The sequence below is a fragment of the Antrostomus carolinensis genome, unplaced genomic scaffold (genome assembly GCF_000700745.2).
Source record: "Antrostomus carolinensis isolate BGI_N321 unplaced genomic scaffold, ASM70074v2 scaffold46143, whole genome shotgun sequence".
Classification (NCBI taxonomy): domain Eukaryota; kingdom Metazoa; phylum Chordata; class Aves; order Caprimulgiformes; family Caprimulgidae; genus Antrostomus; species Antrostomus carolinensis.
Genome location: NW_010306723.1, coordinates 1 through 12,763, shown reverse-complemented (window position 1 = coordinate 12,763; position 12,763 = coordinate 1). Strand labels below are relative to the sequence as shown.

The following is a 12,763-nucleotide window of genomic DNA, read 5'->3' as shown; positions in this document are numbered from 1 at the left end:
GTGTCTGACCACCCTCACAGCAAAGAATTTAATCCTCATATCTCATCTAAATCTCCCCTCCTCCAGTTTATAGCTGTTACCCCTTGTTCTGTCACTGCATGCTGTGTAATTGGCACCATGTCAATGAGTTATCTCCCAACACGATCAGCCTAATAAGCAGTAGTTTTCCTAACAAGAAATAAAGATTTTAAGTGAAGAACATTAATCAGTACCACAGTAAACATTTTAAAAGGCCAAATGATGTTAATTGCCCAGTAGTGTTAATAGTCCCTTTTGCGATTCAGATCCAATCCAGATGTGTTTGAATCTCGTCTGGAGAAAAGAAGTGAAGTGAAAAAGCAACCAGTGGGATATTCCAAGCAAGGAGAATTTGTCAGATGCATGGAGGAAAAGGCAAGGACATTTTTCTTTGTAATTCATGTGTATTAAAGCTATAATGTCATTTATATAGGATTGGTATAATGCTACAAACATGCACTGTTCCTGTTAGTAAGGAGCCCTGGAATTCCACTCTTTAGTGGTTAAAAGTATTGTTCTGTATTTCAGTGTATTATTTTGCTCTTTTTTAGACTGCAGATTTTGTGCTTGAGGCCTTATGTGTTAATTAGTTCCAGATTAGTTTGGCCAGGTGGAGTGACATGATCTTGTATTTATAATTTTTCAGTGAATTGAATAAAATTGTTTGATACTATTGGATCAAAATGCATAATAGCTTGCTTTTAACTAATTCTTTCTGGCTTTGAAATTCATAATTCACATTGTTACTCATCTTCTTATTTACTTTCATAATCAATCATTTATTTTATTAAAAATCCACTGCAGCAATCTTGAAGAATCTTAAACTTGAGCTCCTACTCAGGAGATTTGTCAGCAGGCATGTAATGCATGGCAGGAAAGGCAAATAAATGGAATTAAAGCATCAGCTATAAAAACTGAAGGAGAATGCTTTCTTCTAGGTAGAAGGCTTGGGCACAAAGTCATCAAAGGGAGGATTCACAAAGGATAAGGTAAGGGAAGCGAACCTAAGTGCTGGGAGAGACATGCTGGCACATCAAGGATGTACATTAACTTGTATTGCTACCATCAGTACTTCACCCAAGAGCTTCTTGATGTAAAACTCGTGCCTTATGCTGCACTTGAGTATAAGATTTTAATTTACTGTTGGGATTGTGCTCAATCTTAAAACTCCTGGCACTTTGAGTTTTTATTATCCTGTCCTGTGACACCCTGGAAGTTCCTGTTAGTCAGGGATCTGTACTGAATGCTTGCAGTAATAAACGGAAAGGGTTCAGCTGCCTTTACAGAATGTAAATACAAGTTCTGCCAGCAGAGGGACAAGAGAATGGTTTTATTCTTTCACATTCTTGTATTTTGGCAAACTTTCTGTGTAAATCTGCCAACAGAGCATGTGTCAGAGATGGCTGAAGGTGGAAGGTTGCAGCTCCTCTTGCAGCTTCAGTAGAGATCTGTGCAACTGGAGCAAAGTGTGTTCTGTGTCCTGACAGAATCTCTTCCATTCTGCCTCAGTGTGTGAATCCACTTCTCAGTGTGCTACTGCTTATGATTTACTAGTTTCTTTGGCAGTTAAGAGGACGAAGTCACACTGTAAATTGAATTAAGTTCCTCTAGCTTGATTTTGTTGTCTGTAATTGCATCCATTCATTCTGGATTCTCACTTGAATCAGAGGACTGTCGTCATGCCAGATTTCTTATGCTTTCTCTTGCAGACGCTTGATTCAATCCTTAATGTTGAGATGGTGAAAGAAAAATCAGCGGAGGAGATAAAACAGGTGATGGAATGAGTTTATGGAATAAAGTTTGCTTCATATCTGTGCTTAATAGTATCTATGTGTGAGGATGGAAATTTTACTTACACTGGAAAATGAAACATGGCTGTGGATGTATATTTATAAAAAGCACATTCACATGCATATCAGTAGTAGAAAATAAAGTTTTCTCTGTACAGGTAAGCCCACCTAGGATGTACCCACTTGACAAATAATACATCTGGACTTGATCACTCAAAAACTGTCTCTGCTGTAATTCTTATTGTTGCCATTTAGTGTGTAGCAGTTGAATTGGCATTACCAAGCTCCTGTCAGGTTTGAAGCCAGGTAAAGGGAAATCCTAGCACTAGCTCATATGGATTATGGTACATCTGTTTTGGAGGAGTAAAAACAAAGCTTTTGCCACCTTGTACCTTTGTTTGCCTTATCTGTCATTCAGGAGCCTGTGTACTCATACTGAAGTTGGTTAGGGTGAGTGGATCTGTTTGAAGAACAGTATGAATCGAGTTATTCTCTCTAATCTCTGCTTGGCTTTGCACTCTATTCCCTTTTATCTAGTTATAAGTCACACCTGTTGCACATTTCTGATGTATGAGCTGGATCTGATTTTTTTTTTTCTTATCAGACTGTGCTGAGAAACTATGTGGGCATGATCATTTAAGGGAAGCAGCACATACAAGGGTCATGGCATCTGGCATGACTTAGAGAGCAGAACCCTAGCTGCTTTCCTGATAGCTTGAGAACATTACAGAACTGCCTGTGTACTCTGCAGGGGATGGTGTGTAACCAGTTATAGCAGGGAGTGGATTTGATAACTCATGAGTTTCCTTTGAGTTCCTCTCTTTCTGTTTCATTGACTGACAAGTCTCATTAGTTATGTAGGACTCAGGAAGAGCAGCTGAAAAAGTCCTGAACTCTGGGCTTTTACCTGCACTTGTCCATTTATTAAGGACTTTGAGCTTTTGTATAGGTATTGCCATCCCACTGTGGTGAAGAACAAGACTGAACACAGAGGAGCATTATGCAAAATCTTGTCTTCTGTTGAAAATGTTTTGTATGTTCTTTATTAAAAAAAAACAACAACAAAACCAAACCTCAGACTCTCTAGAAATCATTAGCTAGATCGCGGGGAAAAATGTAAGAAGCACTTTGATGGCTGGTAAATCCTGAACTGTCTCTGAGCTCAGTGCTTATTTCCATTACCTAGTTGAAGTCTGTCATTTTGTACAAGTACTCTGGAACCTCAGAAGTGTATTGCATTAGCAGGACAGTCGGTCAGGCTTGATTGAAAAATGACTTCTCAGAGTGCTTACAAAGGTTAGTTGACAAATGGAATTTTTCTAAAAGCATTTAATATTACTGCTGGGTGCTTGATTTTTAACTGTATCTCTTCTCCTTTGTTTCCTACAGATTTGGAATCAGTATTTTTCTGCCAAAGATACGGTTTATGCTGTTATTCCTGTAAGTAGTTCCCCTGTAGTTATGCACTTGTTTTTAAAAGCAGTCATTGAAGGAAAATGAGGTTTCAAGAACAAATTTTCTTTCCAGATTGAGTGATCTTATTGCCCCAAATAAAGGCTTTTTTTCCAAAAGCCCTTTTTTTTCCTCACCTACATCAGTATCAATAAAGCTAGTACCTTTTTTTTCTGCACACCTGGCTTGAATTTCGAGGCATTTTTTATTCTAAGTATCCAATACTCTTCCCAGGGCCCTAGTATGTATTAAGGTAGCATTTGTATTTTCACATAATTTTTTTTCTAAAAGTTGCTCGTTTCTTTCTCTTCCCTGCAGCACGGACAGCAAACTCTAGTTTAAGACGGCAGTACTGGAGCACTTGGCTAATAACTTGCACGTGGCTAATCACTTATGACTTTCATACATTTAAAATTATTGGCAGCACTGTCTTTCATTGCAATTGCATGCTGCTTCCTGTGATAAGGTCATATTTCTCACTCCTGATAACTTTACCAGATGTCAATTGTTGTTAATCTGCATTAGGCTGAAGGAGTTTTTTTTTCTTTCAGGATTTCTTTTTATTTTTGCTTCAGAGTCTGTATGTGATCTTGATCTCTTAAATCTGTCTTTTCACAGCTGGGCACAGACTCTGTGTTTCTTGAAACCTCATTTAGATCTGGGGTCTGATTTGCAGTTGTACTTGGCCCTTTGAGTTGCAACAAGCTCACCTTGGTGGGAGGTTGTATTCTGAACCTCTGAAGTGCTGTATGTTCTGAAAGTGGCAACGTGGGATTTGAAGTCAAGCAGCTTCGTGTTTCAGTTTTCCCAACATGTGGATGTTGTGAAAATAGTTTGAATTGCACATTTACTGTAACAGAGGGCCAAAGCCAGGGACTCCAGTTAAGATGTTGTAGGTCTTTCATTAGTGAGGCTGGCACTGTTCTTTGCACTGCTTTAGAGGACCTTTGAAAGCTTTTAAGGGTTTAATGCAAACCAGATCCTAAGCACATTAGGAAGTAGTTCGTGGTGTCATTGGGGGAAAAAAAAACCCCTGTATCTTTTGCCAGAAGCCTTTTCTTGGCTGGAAGAAAGGCCTCAAGTAATTCTCGAGTGCTCAAAAGCACACACAGAGGAATTTTGTGTTGATGAATGGCATGCATTTTCTTTCCTGAACACCTTAGAGTAGGTATTAATATAAGGTGCTGGGAAAAGAAGAGAAGGCAAAAGACTTGAGGGAACACAGGGTACACATGGATGAGATTGCCAGGTTTCATCAAGAATGACCAAGTATATTTGTGGTTTGAATCTAAACCTAAGCAATAAGTATGTTATTTGAGTAACTAGGGGCTGCATTTTAATACCGAAGAACAGATGACTATGATGTAAAATCTACAATTTGGGGCCAGGGATATGTCGTTCTGCTCAGCTGTTGACACCACATGATGCAGTGGAGCTATTACTGAAAGAGGATGTAATGTAAGCCTAAAGCATAGCCCCCCACCTCCGAGGAATAAAGCTTTGGATCCAAGGAGTTTGCTGCTGCATCTCAGAGGCAGCATTGTTAAAACAAGGTACCAATGACATTTAGGTAACTAAGAACTAAATACAATTTTCCACACACTCATTGTGAGCTGTTCCCACAGTGAGACCTTCTGTTAATGGAAGCTGTGCCCTGTAAAGGTTAATGAGGTTATTTTGAATAATTATGCATCCACGTTTGTGTTATAAAAATTGAATTTCTCTTTCTCCTTCCCCAAAGGCAGAGAAGTTTGATTTAATATGGAAGAGAGCCCAGAAATGTCCATCGGTATGTATGGCAGAGACTCGCAATGCGTGGATGTGTAGCTGTAATGCACTTCTCTCTAAAGCCCAATGCATAAACTTTTGACCTTTCTGTATTCATACTCATTGCATCAGCTCGATCAGTAAAATCCAGGTGTTCAAATATTAGTGTTCAGGTAAAAGCAGTGGCTGTACATGTGTGTTAAACAGTGTGACCTCGGTTATCAGGTATCTAGATGTAAGAGATGTAGGGTACAGAAATGAGAGCACAGAATCTCCCAGGGAATGGATTCTAGCTGCATGTCTCCAGTTTCCATTAATTGATGTCTTGTGGTTAAATCTCTTCTGTGCAGTTTTGTGGCAAGCTGAGCCTCATCAGCCAGCTTCATTGATGTTCCTGAATATCTTTCCTTGCTGCTTAAAGCGTCCTTGCTTTAACCTGGAAGAACTGTTGTTATCTGTAGCTACGTGTCACCGTGGCATTACGTTGCATGAACATGGAGAAGGTTAATTCTCTTGTTGGTGTGAGTTACTTCTCTTTTTATTTATGTTTGTTTACTGGCAGTGAAGATAGGCGGGAGTATCTGAAAGGGAAAAAGGCAAGAAATCAATATGCTGGGGTTCTGTCCACCAAATGAGCTGAACTTTGTCATCTGTTAGCCTGCTTTTCCTGATGGTAAATGTGCGTGGCCATGCTTGCTTCACCACATTGGTGATGTGTGATAGCTAAATGTTGGTAAGCTAATATGAGCTATTTGCATGGAAGCCATTCTAGGCAGGCACCATGTTGTATAAATAATGCATCTCTGTCTCTAGGGGATTGTGAGTTGTCCAAAAAGACTGCAAAATTGAGTAGTGTAAGTTCTGTTGCAAAGCATTGTAATTCAACAGCTGTGATGGGAAGTAAGGGGGGAATTGGGTGTAGTCAAACCCTTGATTACAGCTGTGAGTTGTGTCTCAGGTGTATGCCAGCATGGCAAAGCATAAAATACTGAGAATACTTTATGTGGTTAATTCAGAGATGAGTGGATTCCCAAGTTTTGGGTTCACTGTTTCTCATGTGGGTTGGTGGGTATCTTTAAGCATCAATTAAAAGATTCCTATGTGAGTGAGCAGATTGTTGCTTTGAAGAAGTTAAACTGCAAAACAGCAGAACAGCTAACAAGACAAAGGATATATTTCTGCAATTTTGTACCACATGCTGCTGGATTAGTATTGTTTTCTTTTGCAAGTAATGTGTTTTTACAGTAATTTGTGCGCTGAAGTGTGACTTTGTGCAAATTTCAGTGTCCTGAGACAGAAATGAAATGCTTCACTCCTTTATGAAAACCAAGTAGCTAGACTTTGCTGTGATGAGAGGAATGCTTTTGTCGATCTGAATGGGTGACTTCACTGAATTGATGGATCGGTCCTGTATATTTCACTTGCCAAGAGCAAGACCAAATATATCTGGCTTCCTGAGCTACTCGGAGCTTGGAAGGTTATTTATAGCTTTAAGTGCATTTCTGTACAGTGCATTGGCATTTAGTCAGGTGTCCTGCTTGTTTTTCTGTTCCCATGTTGTCCTTTCCCTTGGTGTGGGCAGATGAGCAAGTCACTAGCCTGTGGAACCAAACAGATAGTAAATCTGTAAAAAGAAAATGCTTGCTGCCTGTTCTGGAGCAGTTGGTGAAATTACAGGATTAAAAACTCTGAATGCTTCTGATCTTATATTTGACCATTTTTGCTGTTAATTTTCTAGAAGTGTAAAAAAGAATATTCAGAGTCTGAATATTCTCCACCATCCTGTCCTTTGTCTCTCATGATACTGATAAAAATATGTGCCAACATGTTTACTTATGAAATAATACTAAGTTTAATGCTGGTTTATTGTCATTTTTGAAGTCTGGTTCCTGCTGTCCTATCACTCCTGGTGGGGCAAAGAAACTCTTCTTTCTGTTGTGGTTCACTTGCTAAAGAGTTTATGCTGGAGGCCAGTATGGCACAGGCAGCATTTTGTTTTTTGGAAGGGAGAATTAATTTTTATCACTCTCTGCAGTTTCTGTATGCTTTGCCAAGAAAAGAAGGCTATGAGTTCTTTGTGGGGCAGTGGTCAGGAACAGAATTGCACTTCACTTCGCTAATAAACATTCAGGTGAGTGGTTGGAATAAAAAGTCCAAAAATGGATCCAGAAATATGTAATAGCAGCATATTAGAATAAATATTTTCTGAATAGCTTAATGAATAGGTTGTCTAACTTAATTTGGAAAGAATTATCGGGGAAAAATGCTGTTAATTATGGGTAAATTAGTAAATGAATTATGGGTAAATTAGTAAATTTATGGGTATTAACTGTCTCTCAAGTCTAAAGGAGAACGACGTAGAAGTGAAATAGTCTCAAAGTAGAAGCAAGAGCCAAACATCTTGGAACTGTTTGTGCAAGATACTTCAAATATCAGTAGATGCTATAAGATGAAATGTCTTTCTGGAAATCGTGGGTTCTTTTACATGCAAAATGGTCTTAATAAAGAAAAAAAAAACAACAAACAAACGAACTCTGCAAATCCCTTGTTTTCTGTAAATACCAGGAATAATGAACTCCTAATGAGAACTGACCCTTAAACCCTGAAAAACGACTGCCTTGATAGCAGTTAATGCTCAAAGGTTTGTAATCAAGCCTCCTAATCTGCAGTAGAGCTGAAGTTCTGTATGTAATAGGTTTCTTTTACCTGCTTCAGACTCAAGGTGAAACTGCTCCTAGCCAGCTGGTCTTGTACCATTACCCTGAGCTGCAGAAGGAAAAAGGGATAGTACTAATGACAGCAGAAATGGACTCCAAGTTCTTGGTAAGTGAAATCTTCTCATTGACTTCCTTCATTTTGTGCTGCAATTCCTCCTACAGTTTTGAATTAAAACCAAATTATAGTGAAGTCTTTAAAGACCCTTTCCCAAAGAGTGATCTTACTAGATTTCTTTAACCTAATCCACTTAATACTAGGGAAAGCTGGAAGGAAATTATCAGTCTTCGTCTGTCTGGTGATTTCAGCTCATACATTCTTCCCCCCCCCCTTTGAGTATTAGTTTATTTTTATTAAAAAAAGTAGAAATGCTTCTGTTTTTCTTATTAATGGAAGAAGATGTAAATGAAAGTTGTTGCTACTTGCCAACAAGTTAAAACTGTTTTGAAGCTTAATACTACTTGTCAAATCAGGAGACCTACAGAGCTTTGTGTTAGGTTTCTGTGTGTCTTGGTTGTTTTCTCTGTGTGTGGCTGAACTGTTACTTGCATGTCTGTAACAGTGCAGTGCTAAGACTAATAGCATGAGGGATTATACTGGTGGAACAAGATAACTAAAGCATCCCACCTCTAACTGACCTACTTAGACCAGTTCTGAAACAATGTACAGAGGAATCCTTGGTAATGAAGTTGTCCTGTTGCATCTCAGAGTAAACAGTCAATTTTTGCAAACAGGTCAACCGTAAGAAGGGAAAGATGAGACTTTGGTGCATCTCCCGTGCCTTAGAGTGGGCAGGTTTCATGAAAGACATCTTTGACCTCTGAGGCATACGCTCAGCAGGAGAGTAGTTTAAAGGCACAGTGCTGGTGTGTAAGTAGGTCGGGAACAAGAGGTGGTTTGTTAAGAGATTTGATAAACTAAGGTGTCTTGAAATTGAGTCTTGTGATGAGTAGTTCTGCAGCCTTTCAGCTGCTGAAGAGTTTTTTCCAGCGGGATACTCAAATACAACAAAACCTGATGGTAACACGTTCTCTGTTTTAACTCGCAGGTGGTCCATGAAGCGCAGTGCTTGGCGAATCAGGTCCAGCTTTTCTATGCAACTGATCGTTCCCAGACCTATGAATTAGTGGAGACCTTCAACCACAGATCTAATGAATTTAAATATATGTCAGTTATAGCAGAGCTTGAGCAAAGTGGACTTGGAAGGGAACTGAGACCTGGTCAGGTTTCTGACAAGTCGTAGAGCCTGACCTGCAGCTGAAGCCAGCCAGCAGCAGGCAGGGGGCTTCCTGGATGGGGTGGTCCTGTCTCTGTTGTTTTACAGATTTGGTTTGGCTACAGAAAGGATCTAGAATGTGATAGAGAAACCTGTCTGGCAATGATGCAAGATGAAGGCTTGGGCCATTTGAACAACAATAAATAACTAATTGCCAAAATGGAGCCCTGCAGTGTAACTTCATCAGAATGAGCCATTTTCCCATCCTGCTGCATACTGTATTTTTTGAAATCTTAAATAAAGTGACAGAAGGGCAGCTACATAATGGACTATATTGACATCAGGAGACAGATAACGACCAATGTTTCTTCTCAGTAAATACATTTAAAATGCCCTCTGCCATTATAATTGCATGATCCACTGCTTTTTAATCTGTGTGCAATTTTTACAGGCTTGTCCATGAAGAAAAGAGAAAAGGACCGATGGTCTAAACCAGACTCTTCTTTGTTACTTTGTGTGTGAGGTTCTTTACACGGATGTATACTGTGGCCTTTGTTTTTCTCAGGATTAAAAAATGCAGTGACTAGATTTGTTCTGGGAATTTTGTGCTTCTGAATTGATATATTAATTTTATCCTGTTGCTGTGTTTCTGTTTTAGAGATGTTTTTATTGAGGAGTAGGATATTATAAACATGGTTTTATTTTTAAGTATAGAGCAGTTACTGCATGCTTTATAGAATTACTTTTTCTCAAACTGACAGCTTGTCAGGTAACTCTATGGATGGTATTTGGAGGGACAGTAAATAGCTCTGATCCCATTTCAGGAAAGCCACTGTCTCCACAAAAGACAAGATGGAACTGCACAGTAGCAGAGCTAGAGCCACCACCTGGTTTCTGATTTGCTGAGTGACAACACATGAAAAAAATGCATTGATGAGAATATGCACAGCAGCTTTAACATGGCAGTGTTGGTAAGAATCTGGCTTGTAAGGACTACAGCTGGTTTCAGTTTTTAAACCTGCCTTTAACAAAAGAATCCCAAAACATTTGTGCTTTGAGCTTCTCTTGTTTTCATTCCCAGCAGAGGCAGCCAGTGTGTCTGTGGACAAGGGCAATCTGCAGCAGTGCTGAGTGATGTGCAGCCTGCGCGTGGATTATCAGCATTCTACCCCTGCACAGGTAGACAGGTCAACAGAGGTCAGCCAGGAGCTTCCCAGGAGCAACACTGAAATATTTCCCATATCCCCATCAAATCCCTGGCACTAACTCACCCTTAGCACTAATCATCAGTTATGTCCAGACAGTGTTGCATCTGCCCATCAGCCTGCTGATGCTGGAAAGCATTCCTTCCTTTGCCAAAGAAATGCAGGCGAGAAGGACAAGGGACTTGTCTGTCAGAGGAAGACCAATTTTTTTTAGGCAGGGCTGGTAACAGATGTTCTGTGCTATCCTTAACTGTGGCCTGATCTGGAGGTTTGATTAGTTATAAAGGGCTCTTAAACAATCTGTTTGCTAGTGTAATGGCAGGAGCCTGCTGCTGTAACACTCACTGTCACTCCGTACTTTCTCAGCCTGTTCTTTGGACAGGAACATTGTTCAGCTGAGCACTAAAGATAGATGGTAAGGTTTTATTGTTCGGGGCTGTTTTAGCAGCAGATCATACACGTTGGGTGTGAACTCCTGTCCATTCAGGGAATTGCAAGATCTTTCTAGAAGAGGCACATCTTCTGGGGCTCTGCTGCAAGAAGATGGTCTTGCTCCTTGATAATATCTTCTTTTTGTTTCTGATTGTGTTGGTTTTGTAAGTGCATGCATAGCAGCCTTCATAGCAGGGGAATAATCAGAGGAAGTGGGGATAGGACTGTCATAAGCTGAGCAGCAAATCACCTTTATTAAAGATCCTTTCTACTATTTTAGAGCATTTGTGCTCAATTTATCATTTTCCTTTAGCTTAAATAAGGGCAGTTTTGATTCATTATTCACTTCCTGCTTTGAAGAAGTCAAAGTTGCTATATTCATTTTTAATAATGGGCAACCGGAGTGAAATTCAAGTCTTCCAAATCTACACCTGAGCCTCTTTCTGAGCTTAAAAGATTAAAGTCTCTAGTAAAGGCTGTCGCAGTCATTACCTGTAATTTTGAGTGATTTTTTTTCAAGCTGTCATGTAATTAATCAAAAGCTAAGTACTCTTCCAGGGGTTTAAGATAGACAGAAATAGCAAAATCAAGAAAAGGAAACATTTATTGCATTGCATTCAAGTTGTTTTTAAATAAGACCCTGACTAAAAAGGCCAAGTTGATGACACCTGCAGCCATTTTGCAAGAGACTGTATGTTCTGGCCCTGGCAGAGGTGGAATTGTCTGATGGACAGAACATCTCAGAAGCCTTTTTCTGCAGGTGTATTCATGTGCCTTGAAGCACACACCATAATGTGTTAACCCTGGTGTCAGTGTGAGACCACTTGGCACAGAGACGACTGACTTGGTGTCAGTGATCTGGTGCTGATTGCATCTCCCCGAGAAGCAGAGAGCTGGCTAGACTTGTGTGTGCAATAGCAGGGAGACCTTTGAGGGCTTTCAAATTTGAGGGCTGAAAGTTGCACACCTCCTGGGAGGTATTCCCAGATCGGCTGCTGAGGATGGGGTTTGCTGCAGCCCCGGAAAATGTTACTGCTGTGTTTTCTCCAGGAAGCCAGTCCGATGGGCTGCACCACTGAAATGCTGTTGTGAGCCGGGAAGCTTCAGACAGCTATCTCCTGCTGTATTCCTGTATGATCTCCTGTATTCCTGCAGGTTATAACAGCAGAAGGTCTGGTAGTCTGAGATGCTGCACCATCAAACCAGAGCATGTTGGTCATGGACAACAGAGTTGTTTCAATATTCCGTGACCTGGCTGTAGGATGCAGGTTTGACATGGTGTGAATAAGCTCCCAAATTTGTAAACGGAAAAGTGGAAACTCTTAGTCCTTTGGGAAGTGTATGTGTGTGCTCATGCTACGGTTAGGACTTGAGCAGCACAGTCAGATCTGTGCAGACTGCTGCTGGGGTGGAGATGAGGCTGAAACTGGGACAAAAACCCACAATAACAAAGTCCAAGAGACACTAGGCCTGATCATCGGTCCCACTAAATGCTTGCTGTAAGGGGGAGTAACTCAGCGGCAGAACTGGCCCCACAAACCATCCTTGCTGCAGAAAGAGGCCAGTGGTCTTTCGTGGCTGTGTGGCTTCTCCAGTGCCCGGGATGCCCGTGTGCGTGAACCGCATCGCCAGCTGCCTGGTGTAGCCTCGGCGTGTTTGTGAGGCATTTGCTGAACTTGGGATCTGTGTCCAGCCTCAGAGCTGGTGAAAACACCACTCTTAGTCTTGGTGTGAGGAGGGAAGGTAACAGCGAGATTTATGTGCCCTGCAGCCACTAGAGGGAAGGTTTGTCCCCTTATTCTGAGCAGCTTGCATGAGTCTGTCTGCTCAGCTTTGTGAGCTCGGGGTGAGCTTTATGCTAAAAAACATTTAGGTTCCCAGGCTGCTCCTATACGGTCGATAATGTGGTGGGCTGCACTGAGTTAGACCAACGGTTCCCCAGCCCGGTGTCCTAGATCATAGATGAGCTGCCTTGGGGAGGGCAAACATCCTGCAATAGTTTTCCAGCTCACTTTGTTCATTTCCAGCCATTTGTGGGCCAGGGTCTTCACAGCTGAACCAGGGTCTGCAGCAGCAACGTTCTTCCCTCCGTGGTGCCTCCCATCTGTCTTCAGCTGGAGGACAGCACAGGGCCAAGGGAAGTGGCAGCAGTTCCTGTGAGGAGCAGC

General features: G+C 41.0%; 1 protein-coding gene across 1 annotated transcript; it reads left to right on the top strand.

Annotated features, from left to right (window-relative positions):
- Positions 1–267: 267 nt before the first annotated feature.
- On the top strand, positions 268–9,266 carry ATPAF1 (ATP synthase mitochondrial F1 complex assembly factor 1; the record flags this gene model as incomplete). The annotated part of the gene is made up of 8 exons (XM_010165208.1): positions 268–393; positions 957–1,007; positions 1,728–1,790; positions 3,198–3,248; positions 5,002–5,049; positions 7,063–7,158; positions 7,743–7,850; positions 8,791–9,266. Coding segments are annotated over 8 exons (738 nt in total), but the record flags the coding sequence as incomplete, so codon positions are not given.
- Between the last annotated feature and the right edge of the window lie 3,497 nt (positions 9,267–12,763).